Here is a 12,583-nt window from a genome sequence, read left to right on the forward strand (position 1 = left end):
GCTTCTGGGCTGCCCTGCTCTAACGCCTGACTGAAAAATAGAGGCAGCTGCTGCTCCGAAGGCGTCTGGTACAAACAAAGCGGAGGGTATCGGTCCCGCAGAGCTCTTAAGAAGGGCTGCTGGACAGGAAGTGTCCCCGGCAGGTGAAGGGCATTGCCATTTGGTTCTTTTCGAAGGGGCATAAATGTCGGGCTTTCCCAAAATCTCGGCGCGCCGCAGTCGCCTCGAGGAAGGACAGAAGGACCCTCTCCATCGCTCAGGGAAAGGCAGGCCGGGGCCGCCATGTTGAGTGTGTCAGCGCGTAGCTGCTCTGGTTCCATTGGCTAGAAAGGAGCTTGCGCAGGAGACCTTCCTGTTTGGTTGTGTCTCGTGTGTTCGGGGGGGTTGTGTGTGTGTGTGTGTGCTATGACACTGATATCCCGCCTTTTCCCTAGAGTGGTCCCCGAGGGAGCTTCGTCGCTGAGTGTAACTTTCAAGATAGGCCAAGCCATTTGCCAGAGCGGGGAGGCATCTGCTCTTTTTTTTTTTTTAAATAATTTTTATTAGGTTTATAATATACAAAATTCAAATTCCAAAATACATGTTTCCATAAATCTAGTGGACTCCCCCCATCTTCCGGACACTGCATTCTCTGTAAAACCGAAACCTCAGCAATTTGTTAACTTATTTTAAACATAATAATATATCTTCCATTTTATCGTGATATCTGGTCTCTAAACATTTCAATCCAAATCCATTAATTTTTAGTTTCAACACAATAAAATTATTTCATTACACCACTTCTGTCTTGTTGTGCCTTATTTACCAATTCAAAGATTTACCAATACTGAAGCTATAATTTCCTAGAGAGAAGCATTTTTTAACATTCATACAACTTATAATGCTTTTTCAAATAGTCCTTAAATTTTTCCCAAACTTCCTCCGTTTCTTCTTCTCCCGAGTCTCGAATTCTGCCAGTCATTTCAGCCAGTTCCATATAATCCATCAGCTGCGTCTGCCATTCTTCCAGTGTGGGTAGATTTTGTGTCTTCCAGTGCTTTGCCATCAAGATCCTTGCTGCTGTAGTAGCGTACATAAAGAAAGTTCTATCTTTCTTAGCCACCCTCTGGTCTACCATGCCCAGGAGGAAGGCCTCCGGTTTCTTGGGTAAGGTGAGTCTAAGCACCTTTTTTAGTTCATTATGTATCATCTCCCAGAAGGCCTTCACCTTCGGGCAGGTCCACCAGAGGTGTAGAAATGTCCCTTCCTCCTCTTTACATTTCCAACATTTATTATCAGACAGGTGATATATCTTTGCAAGCTTGACTGGGGTCATGTACCACCGGTATGTCATTTTCATGATATTTTCCTTCAAGGCACTACATGCCGTGAATTTCATTCCGGTGTTCCATAACCTTTCCCAGTCTTCAAACATAATGTTGTGCCCCAAGTCCTGCGCCCACTTTATCATGGAGGATTTAACAATCTCATCCTGTGTATTCCATTTAAGCAGCAAGTTGTACATTCTCGAAATTAACTTAGATTTTGGCTCAAGCAACTCTCTCTAGTTTCGATTTTTCCTCCTGGAAACCCACTTTTTTGTCCGCTTTAAAAACTTCCTGGATTTGAGCATAATGCAACCAATCTCGCACCTTGTTTTTTAACTTTTCCATACTCTGCAACCTCCATTTATCTCCAATTTTTTCAATTATTTCCCAATATTTAGGCCAATGGGCCTCCATATTGAGTCTTTTACGTGCTTTGGCCTCCATCGGTGAGAGCCACCTCGGAGTTTTACTCTCCAATAAGTCTTTATATTTTGACCAGACCATAAAAATTGCCCTTCTGACAATATGGTTTTTGAACGATTTATGAACTTTAACCTTGTCGTACCACAAATATGCATGCCACCCAAAAGCATTATCAAATCCCTCCAGGTCGAGGACATCAGTGTTCTCCAACAAAATCCAATCCTTCAACCAGCAGAGGGCTGCAGATTCATAATATAACTTCAAGTCCGGCAGGGCAAATCCCCCTCTTTCTTTCGCATCTGTTAGTATTTTAAACTTTATTCGGGGCTTTTTGCCCTGCCAGACAAATTTAGACATATCCCTCTGCCATTTTCCAAAACATTCCACCTTATCCACGATCTGGAGGGCCTGAAACAAAAATAGCATTTTCGGCAAAACATTCATCTTTATAGCAGCTATTCTGCCCAACAAGGAAAGTTTCAGTCTTGACCATGTTTCCAAGTCTCTTTTGATCTCTGACCAACATTTCTCATAATTATCCTTAAACAAATTCAAATTTTTGGAGGTCAAGTGCACCCCTAAGTACTTTACTTTTTTAACCACATTTAGTTCTGTTTCTTTTCTGAACTCCTCTATTTCGGTAGTTGTCAAGTTTTTTGCTAAAACTTTAGTTTTTTGTTTATTCAGCTTGAATCCCGCCACCCGACCAAAGTCAGAAATTAATTCTAACGCTCTTTTAGTACTAGAGGCTGGCTCCTGTAATGTTAATACCAAGTCATCTGCAAAAGCTTTCAGTTTATATTGTTTCTCTCCGACCACAATTCCCTGTGTCAACCGGTCATTTCTAATCATGTTCAATAGCACCTCCAGGACTGAAATAAACAACAGAGGAGATAAAGGGCACCCCTGTCGTGTCCCTTTTTCAATTTTGAACTCCTCTGTCACCACGTTGTTTACTATCAATTTAGCTTTTTGTTCTGAATAGATTGCTTCTATTCCATTTTCAAACCCCCGCCCTACTCCCATCCTTTCCAAATTTTTCTTCATAAACATCCAAGAAATGTTGTCAAAGGCTTTCTCCGCATCAATAAAGATCAACACCGCTCTTGTATTTGAGTTAGTCTGTAAAAATTCCAAAATGTCAATGATGTTTCTTGTGTTATCAAATAAATGTCTGCCAGGGAGAAAGCCTGCTTGGTCCTTATGAATCACTTCATTTAGTACTTTCTTAAACCTGCTTGCCAAAATGTCTGCAAAGATTTTGTAATCCACATTTAGGAGTGAGATAGGACGGTAGTTTTTAAGTTGAGTTTTTTCAGTTTCTGATTTTGGTATCAACGTGATGAAAGCTTCTTTCCACGTTTCCGGTGCCTTCCTCCCCTCCATAATCTGGTTACAAACTTCCAACAATGGTTGTATCAATGAATCCTTCAATGCCTTATAATATTTGGAAGTAAGCCCATCAGGTCCCGGAGACTTGCCCAGTTGGAGGTTCTGAATGGCGCATTCAATTTCTTGGATTGTAATATTACAGTTCAGGGTTGCTCTCATTTCCTGGGGTATTTTTTGTAATCCATTAGTTGTGACAAATTGGTCCACCTCCGAGCCTTTTTGTGGCCTTTGTGAATAAAGTTCTTTGAAATATCTCTGGAAACACTTTCTAATTTCCTCGGGTTTCTGAACCATTCTCCCTTCAATCTCTAGATTTGTAACTGTATTAAGTTTTTGTCTCTTTTTCAACTGCCATGCCAACAACTTCCCGCACTTATTAGCAGATTCAAAGGATCTTTGTTTCATTTGTTTAATTTTCCATTCCACCTCTTGATTTATCAGTTTCGAATATTGTGCCTGGAAAAACTTCACTTCTCTCAATACTTCCTTTGATTTAGGCCTGGATCTCAGTTTTTTCTCTCCTTCTCTTATTTTCTCCAAAATCTTCTCCTTCTTTTCATTCCAGAGCCTTTTTTTAATCGTGTTCTGCTGTATTAGAAACCCTCTCATAACTGCTTTGCTTGCGTCCCAGATTGTTCTTTTTTCCACGTTTGTCTTTAAGTTTATTTCAAAATAATCCTTTAAAACTTTTTGGGCCTTCTTAACAATCTCCTGATCTCTTAACAAAGCGTCATTCATTCTCCATCTGAAAGATCCGGTTGTATTTAATCTCAATTCCATTCTCAAAGCGTTGTGGTCGGAGCAGGTTTTTGGGCAGATTTCCGCTTTTCTAGTCTTAGGTGCCAGCCCTCTAGTTATCCATATTTGGTCGATTCGCGTCCATGTCATGTGGGCCTCAGAAAAGAAAGTTCCTTCTTTCCCTAGAGGGTTCTTGATCCTCCATATGTCAATCAAATCCAAATTGTCAGTCATTTCGAAAAAGGTTTTTGGTAGTCTGCCGTCTTTCGTTATATTAGCACTTTGCGACTTATCCATATTCACTGAGGCGACGCCGTTCATATCTCCCAACATGATAATGTTGTTGTAATCCAAATAGTCCAGCATAGTCTCATGCAGCTTCTTGAAAATTTCCGATTTTCCATCATTTGGGGCGTATATTCCTAGAATTAAAAACTTTTCTCCTTGTGTCTGAATTTCAATTGCCAAAATTCTACCCTGTTCATCTTTAAATACGAATTTTGGTGACAAGTTCTCCTTTGCATATATCACCACTCCTCTTTTCTTAACTTTGTCCGATGAGATAAATTCTTGGCCTAGCCTTTTGTTAATTAACACTTTTCTGTGGAGTCTTGTCACATGTGTTTCTTGCAGGCAAATAATGTCCAATTGTTCTTTTTTCAAAATATGAAATACTTTTCTCCGTTTTTCTGGAGAATTCCCGCCATTTATGTTCCAACTAAGAAGCTGTAGAGACATCCTGGTCTACTTCTTAAATATCACAGTTGGGTATCTAATTTGTCCTCCGTTCCCGAAGGCTGTGGTGCCGGTCCGCCTCCAGATGGTACGGGTCTTGGTGGTGATCCCGGTGGTGGAGGCCAAGAATCTACAGCTCTCTTTTGGAGGTCCTCCTCGTTGTCGTGTAGGAACTTCTGGTGGTCCTCTGGTGTTTTAATTCTTACCTTCTTTCCTTTATAGGTGAATGATAAACCTTGAGGGAATTCCCACCTGTAAGGGATTGCGTTGTACCTTAACAATTTAGCCAAGTCTGTATATAAAGCTCTAAGGTCCAACAGATATTTAGGAATGTCTCTATAAATTTCTGCCCTTTTACCTTCAACTTCCAGAGATTTTTTAAAATGTTGGCCTAGTATCTTGTCTCTTTCCTCTCTTGTTCTCAAACAAACCAAACAGTCTCTGGACTTGTCTTTCTTAACCGATCTTCCCAATCTGAAGGCCGTCACAATTTTGAAGTCTTTATCTTCCTCAACCCCCCAAAATTTAGAAAACAACTGTGTCAAAAATTCCTCTAGGTTGCCCTGCTCCAGCTCTGGGACGGCCCTCAGCCTAAGATTACATTCCTTACTTTTCAGTTCCACCATTGACAGGTAGGCTTGCTGTTCTCCTACCTGTCTTTTCAGAGGTCTTACTTCCCCTTTGATCTCCTCCACCTTTTTGCATGCTTGCTCAGCTTTTTGATTGGCTTCCGCAGCTAATTTGTAGTTCTCCGCCGTAGCTCCTTGCAATTTCTCAATAGCCTGAGTATGCTGGGAAACCTGATCTGTTAACTTACTGATAGTAGATGTAGCTCTGTCAATTTTAGATGACTGATCGTCCACCTTCTTATTCAAAAGTGCCAGTTGTTCCAAAATTTGTTTCAAGACTGGATCAGTTCCTCCAGTTGCCATATCTTCTGTTGCAGGCGTTTCAACTTCTTCCTCCTGCGCCGTCAGCACAGTTGGTACCGAGGATCTGCGTTGATGAGTCAACGTTGTTTGAACAAGCTGCCCAGCTCTCTTATCTTTTTTCTTTTCTTTAGCTTCCTCAGCCAAGGCTTCCTTAGCTTTAGATGCTCTTGTTTTCCCTGGGCCACTCATTCCCCAGCTGCCTCTGTTCAAGGTCAAATAGTCTTTCAATCCATGAGAAAGGCAAGTCCAGAATGTAAACAATTAAACCACAAAAAATCCCAATAAGGTACAGTTCCCAGACCTCTATGCCTCCGCAAATCCACTAGGGGTGGTTTTCAAAGGAAAGAAAGTTTCTTTTCCACCATCAAAGTTCCTATTTCAACTTTTATAATCCCCAAGTTCGAAAAGGAGGCTTTCAGATAGTTCTGTTTCAATATAGTGCCACAAGGTAGCAGAAAGGTTCCAATATCAGTATTAAAGCGATAGTGTATCCATCAATGCAACAATTTGTACTTAAGAAAAAGTTTCAGCAGCCTGTCAGTACTCCTTTGCAACAATGGCAGTCCGATAGCTCGGTTATCCCTTCAATTCCACGTCACTTCACAATAGGAGGAAGATTCCTTAGCGCAGTAAACCAAAAGATTTAATCCTTCAATTTTTTTGATTTCTAAAAGAACACAGTCTGTTAATGCCCCTTCATACTAATTTCAAAGTCTCTTTTGGGCGCTTCAGCCCGCATCGGGTTCTTTGCTTTGCTCTGATTAGCAGGACCGGGAGACGGACTTCCTGTTACTCGCCTCCCGTTTTCAGCCGAATTAAATAAATTTGAGTCAATCTTTAGTACCCCTTACTCACGGGTAAATTGCAGCCAATTCCGATGATTTTCAAGAAGAAAGGTCGACGCTCATCAGCAACAGCAGCGCGGCTTCACTTCCGCGAAAAGAGCGATGAACTCACAGCGCCGCTCCCCCTTTCACGTTCCGGAGCCTCTTACGAGGTCCCTTCCTCGTTTCTGGGGGGGCTTCTGGCACCCGCCGAGTCCCACGGCCGCAGGCTCGCTCTGCCTACGGTTTGTCTTAATGGGTCTCCGCTTTGCCGCAGCGGACGACCCTTTTTCGCGGAGCCCCTCTTCACACAGTAAAGAGGACCGCCATTGCCGTTTTGCGCCGCCTCCGGAAGTCGGGGAGGCATCTGCTCTTAAAGCAGCATTAAATTTGCTCCAGAGCCCCTGGCTGGGTGATGGGGGCCCAAGAGCCACGCATAAAAGCTGGGTCCTCTCCAGAGTCTCGTCAGGCCATAAATGAAAGTATTTCTACGCCCACCTGCTTCAAATAATAAATCATTTATTTACTCCCATTCTTTGCATACTTCCCAATAAAATATTCAATAAATAAAATAATTAGTGTAAAAATACATATAAAACTGTAAAATCAAAGCGGATGCCAACACTGATGGCATTCTCTCATGACTGCTAAACATTTATGCTCTCAATAATTAAGTACAGTAATTATGGTCAGCAAATATCGGTTTTGGCCTGACTACTATTTTCTGTAAGTTTCAATGTCGTTTAATGTTTTTTGTGTCTCCTGCCTTGTGGCGCTGACATGAAAAGTGGGATAGAAACAGTTCTAATAAATCAAAGGCAAGAAAGCAAGAAAAAAGCATAGCTCCTTTGCACCCCAAAGCTAAAAGGCGCTGGGTGGCGGCTTTCCCCGCGCTAGGCCTGGGAGGGCGAGGGCCTGACCAAAGCTGTGGCGCTGAACAGCCTCGGGCCTGGGAATTCTTTAAGAGGTTTTGTTGGGAGGTGGGCGGGTTGTTACAGTTAATGACTGTAATCTTTGGTATTTCATTTCAGATGTTGCAGTACTCTGATTTATGCTTGGTTATGCGTTTTTTGTTATACTTATTATTTATGACTACTGTTGTTACGTTGGAATTGTGCTTTTTCATGTTGTAAGCCGCATGGAGCATGGTTTGAACCCCGGAAAGATGGAACTCAAATAGAATTATGTATGTGTGTACATAATGTCTACTCAGAAGTAAATCAAACTGAATTCAGCAGGATTCGCGCCCAAGTGGAATTGGGACTGCAGACAAAGCAACAAATCAAAACTTGCAATAATAATAATAACGATAGCAATAAGACAAATAACAATCATGACAATAACATCCAGACTAATTCCCTCCCCGGGCGGGTTAAGTTTATTCCTCCCGGAGGGCGTGGCTAACGACGCCCCTTTCGTTTTGCCCTCAGCAGGGCGCTGTGGCCTCACCTGGCGCTGCAGGCGCGGCGTCACAATCTCGCGCCGTCCTTGTCTCCTGCGTCGCAGTCCTCCTTCAGCAGACAAGATGGCGGCGCTGAGGGCGAGCGTTGCGCAGCGGGCGGCGGCGGCTCTCCTGAGGCCTGGGCCGGCCCAGGCTCCCCTCGCCGCGGGATACCACGAGAAGGTAGGGGACGGGGGCTGGCTCACTCCAGGGGGGCTTTGAGGGTCGCAGGAGAAAGGCGGGCGAGGGGGGAGGACCCAGCAGAACAGGGGTTTTCGGGGGGGGGGTCCCTGGGAAGGTGGCAGACCCGCCTTCCCTGGAGGGTTTTGAGAAGCAGAAGCCAGGCGGCCACCTGTCAGGGATCCCTCAGCTGTCACTCCTGCATCGCAGGAGGACGGACTCGAGGACCCTTGGAGGGCCCCTTCCGCTCTGCAGCCCCGTGATTCTATAAGGCAGCGGCTGTCATTCTGAATGGGTAGCTGGATTATGGGGGATATCACAAGGGGGTGTAAGGGAACGCTGCGCAGATATGGGGGTCATAAGGGGTGTTGGGGGTAACCTGGGGGGGATGGAGAGGGGGTGTGATAAGGATTTGGGGGGCTAAGGTAGAATTGGGGATCTTTGTAGACCTGGGGCTGATACAACAAGGGTGGCTGGAAACTGAGTGGAACACCAGAAAAAGGGTGAGAAGGGAAGCCTGCACAGATTTGGGGAGGGGACAGTTTAGTGGGCTTCTAACAGAATAGATGCCTGGGAGGAGTTAATTAGTATAAATAACGAGGACACTTCATTTTAAAAAATAATAAGTTGAGTGGTGACCTTTAACAAATAGCTGGTGGTTAGAGGGAGGCATGGGGAAATGCCTCAAAGTGGGGCAGGGGCTGCATTGTGGGTAGATAGAGAAGTTGGTGACTGAGGTTGCCCTTTTTTACTCTCACCCCTTTTCCATTTTGTATCATGGCTTCTAGATTGTTAGCCTGCAGGCAGGGACTGCCTTGCTCTAGTGTACAATGCTTAGTGAAATCCATGTGCTCTAGGAATGATTAACAGTAATCATAAGCTGTGGGAGTTGCTGTGATTCATGGAGGGAAGGAGGAAGGATGCAGAAGGAACAGGGCTAACGTAGTCAGAGAGCTGGTATATGAAGGGTGGTATACCAAAAGGAGGCACAGAAGGAGAGGCAGGAAACGGCGCACAGTGGTGGGGGTTTGCAGACAGCTGGCTTAGAATGTTAGAGTACTGGCTAGATACTGTGCACCAGTATATTCCCTGCTGGGTTCGAAGGGCCATGCTGTTTCCTTCTCCTGCCCATAATATGGAGGAGCACTTTGACTACAAGGTTGTGTACACAGGGCATTGCAGACACTCCCCCTCCCCTTGACAGATATTTTATGAGACTGGGATAAGTTTTAGTCATTTCTTGGGGATCTCTTTAAGTTGTGCTGGACTGAGTGGCAGAAATCAACAATTGGAAGGATCCCTGTAGGCTGGCTTGTCCGGCCACCTGTGTGATGATGCAGAAAATCCAAAGATAGACACCCCAGATGTCTAGGGCTCAGTCAAGAAATGTCTCCAGTAGGTGGCAGTCAGAGACTTTGCGACTCCATTAAATGATACGTGAATAGCCCTAAAAATAGAATTGCAGAGTTGCAAGGGTCCAGGATGATTATCTCATTCAAGGATTCACCTTTGTCCCGTGAAGATGCACATCAAACCTTTGCTTTTGAATTCCAGGTTGTTGATCACTATGAGAACCCACGAAATGTTGGTTCCCTGGATAAGAACGCAAAGAATGTTGGGACTGGCCTTGTGGGAGCACCAGCCTGTGGAGACGTCATGAAGCTGCAAGTAAGTTAGTGCTGCCTTGAGGCACCAAAGGCTGTGAGACAATAAAGCCTCTTCCAATCTCTCACCCTCTATTCTCTGTGATCGTGAGCAAGAGAAGTGTCTCTTTTGTTTCAATGCAATGCTTAGTCACTCTCTTGAAAATGTCCTCAGGTGGAAGTAGATGAAAATGGAAAGATAACAGATGCCAGGTTCAAGACGTTTGGCTGTGGGTCAGCAATCGCTTCGAGTTCCTTGGCTACTGAATGGGTGAAGGGCAAGACGGTAAGTCTGATGCCTGTCAATATATTATACCTTGGCCTTGTTTTGGAAAAAAACCTTTCATGTTGCATTACCATGTCTTAGGCTGCTTGAAGAAAGTCGTTTCCAGTCCAGGGAGGATAGATTTTGCATGCATCATCCTAAGAGTCTAATAATGTGGAAGTCAATTGTGGAGGCCTGGAGCTGGATCAGACCAAAAGTCCTTTTAGTCCAGCATCCTGTTCTCAGTGATCAGCCAGATGATTCTGTGAAGCCTGCAGACAGGATATGATTGCAGCAGCACCCTTCCTACCAGTTTCAGCAGCTGAATTTCAGAAGCATACTGCTTCCAGCAAAGGGGTAGTAAGCTGGCAATAGAAAATGAAATTGTGTCTGTGGAGCAGAGTTAGCAGCAGTTGCTATGGAAAAGTTGTAGCTTACGCACCTGTTTTGTGTTCAGAAAGTATTATGTTCAATCCTCAGCCTTTCCAGATAGGACTGGGAAGATACCTTCTCTGAAAGAACCACTGCCAGTTCTTCTAAACAATATTGAGCTCGATAGACCTGAAGTGTGGTAGTGCAAGACAGTAGTCCTGTGTGCCTAAATCCATGGTATGAAATGGAAGGCTAAGTAGTAATTTTTGTATGTTTCAGGTTGATGAAGCCTTGAAGATCAAAAACACAGACATTGCTAAAGAGCTCTGCCTTCCTCCAGTAAAATTGCACTGCTCCAGTAAGTAACCTTTTTTGTCCTTTGTTACCATTGAAACTCTTTGCAGACAAGTTGTTGGAAAGAAGCACCACAAGGCCCCAAATGCAAATAGTCAGTCGTGAACAAGAAAGGTGGATGTAAGTGAAGTTATTTTACAGAGATGCCTTCTATGTAGTTGGTATGTTCTTAGAGAAAGTGAGGAGCTAGAATATAAGGGCATATGCCTTTCTCTGATTGGTGCTAAGGAGAGTTGTAATCCAACAACATCTGTACAGCTACAAGTTCTCCAACCTTGGAAGGCTGGAAATTGGTTCTAGAGCTAGCGTTGTGATAGACTGAACCAGGAAGTTCCTGTTATAGTTCCTGCCGTTAAACTCAGTGGAAGGCTGTTGAAAAGGGAGTCAGGGTTGAGACACTGAGAATAATATTGGCTTATCTTTATGGGGCTGTTGTGAAGAATGCTGAGAAGGCAAGTGAACTGATTTGTGCGCAAGTGCTATGCCCGTGCTAAGTCATAAACTGGCCTAAGAACACCCCTCAAAACTCAGAAATCTGGGCACATAGGAAATCTCTCCTTCACTTTAGAAATGCATAAAGGTCACCACAAGGTGAATGTGGGGGTTTACTGCCAAGGTTGTGAATTGGCCTGCTGAGTTGCAGGAGAGAGCCAGAAGTATGGCTCTTCTCCCAGAGTCCTTGGCACTCAGGATTGAAATTATTTTGCTTATTCGTCTTCCGCTGTTAAACCAGTGTAATATTTCACTTGTGTTCTTCCTCCCTTAGTGCTGGCAGAAGATGCCATCAGGGCTGCCTTAGCAGATTACAAGTTGAAGCAGGGGCCGAAGAGCAGTGAGCCAGGAAAAAATGCAAGCGTGGCCTAGAAGGAGGTGCTGCGTGTCAAAAGGCCTGGAGGCCTGTCCCGCGACAACTTTGTCATTCCAATTGTAATTTAGCAGGGCAATTACAGCAAGGAGCCAACAAATCACCTTAGTGCATTTTGGAAGCATGCACAATGTCAGGCTGCATTGGAACCACCTCAGGGCAGTCGCCTTGATCATCTTTGCTACCAGCTTTTCTGTTTTCCTTCCACACGTGGGAGGAAAAAGAAGAACCTTCTTGTGATTTCAGTGTGAGAATTTTGCTATAAGTAATCGTTCCAGCTTTCAGTGTGTAGGAGGCAATTGCCTACGTGTTTGCTAGGGCATGGCCTGCTGTTGCAAGGAGCAGCCCCATTTCCGCTTCGGGCAAAGCTGCCTGCTACAAGAGAACAGTCAGGGACCTGTAACTCTCCCCACAGGAAGGGAAATTGAGCCCACTCTAGATATCTTTGGGGACTAAAGAAGGTAGAAGTTCCTCTCCTGTTTCCGCAGATGAGGCAGCAAGAATCTCCCTTCCCGTCGCCAGCAGCATGTTCTTCTAGCCGGGAGGGAGGAGATTTAAGGCAGAAACAACCATGTTCCTATCCTTATTCCCCAGTTTGGGTTTTAAAGAAAAGGATTGTGTGATCAGACAGTTTATGCACAACTTTCAGATTTCTTTTATGTATAGTGTATGCTATATAGAAATAAATAGAGATAATATATGCTGTGCTCTGGCTCAATGAATTGTGTGTTTGTTCCTAGCAAATTTCAGGCTGAATTTAGAAGAGGAATTTGTATAAATGCCTTATTTGACACAACAGTATTCAGCCAGACCACAGAGAAACAAGAGAGGTATCAGCCTGCTTGGGGTGGGTGGGTGTGGAGGATGCAACACAGAGTGACAGTGGGAAGAGAGAAAACAAACTGAGGGGGAGGGAAGACTGTGGTGCCTTCCTTGGCGGGAATGGCTGGCTGGGACCCTGTAGGGTCGCTCCTTTCACAGTGACATTTTGCTGCCGATTGCTTTTATGGCCCTTCTAAAAGTAGGGAATGTAGGCCACAGTCCTCTTGCTCCCCAGCAACCGACACTCAGGAGATTTGCTCATCATCTTTGGGAAATGCCAGCCCTGTCCT

The 12,583-nt window shown here is 44.4% G+C and overlaps 1 protein-coding gene across 1 annotated transcript; it reads left to right on the plus strand.

Annotated features, from left to right (window-relative positions):
- The first annotated feature begins 7,817 nt into the window (after positions 1–7,817).
- On the plus strand, positions 7,818–12,189 carry ISCU (iron-sulfur cluster assembly enzyme). The gene is made up of 5 exons (XM_081885207.1): positions 7,818–7,975; positions 9,527–9,640; positions 9,791–9,901; positions 10,532–10,610; positions 11,373–12,189. Exons 1-5 carry the CDS (start codon positions 7,877–7,879, stop codon positions 11,468–11,470), a joined length of 501 nt encoding a protein of 166 aa, XP_081741333.1. The 5' UTR covers positions 7,818–7,876; the 3' UTR covers positions 11,471–12,189.
- Positions 12,190–12,583: the final 394 nt, after the last annotated feature.

This window comes from Podarcis melisellensis (assembly GCF_964234715.1).
Source record: "Podarcis melisellensis genome assembly, chromosome: 13".
Classification (NCBI taxonomy): Eukaryota; Metazoa; Chordata; class Lepidosauria; order Squamata; family Lacertidae; genus Podarcis; species Podarcis melisellensis.

Coding starts and splice junctions, on each gene's coding strand:
- ISCU (XM_081885207.1), top strand. CDS start 7,877: ATGGCGGCGCTGAGGGCGAGCGTTGCGCAGCGGGCGGCGGCGGCTCTC. Junction 7,976..9,526: donor CCGCGGGATACCACGAGAAG/GTAGGGGACGGG, acceptor TTTGAATTCCAG/GTTGTTGATCACTATGAGAA. Junction 10,611..11,372: donor AGTAAAATTGCACTGCTCCA/GTAAGTAACCTT, acceptor TTCCTCCCTTAG/TGCTGGCAGAAGATGCCATC.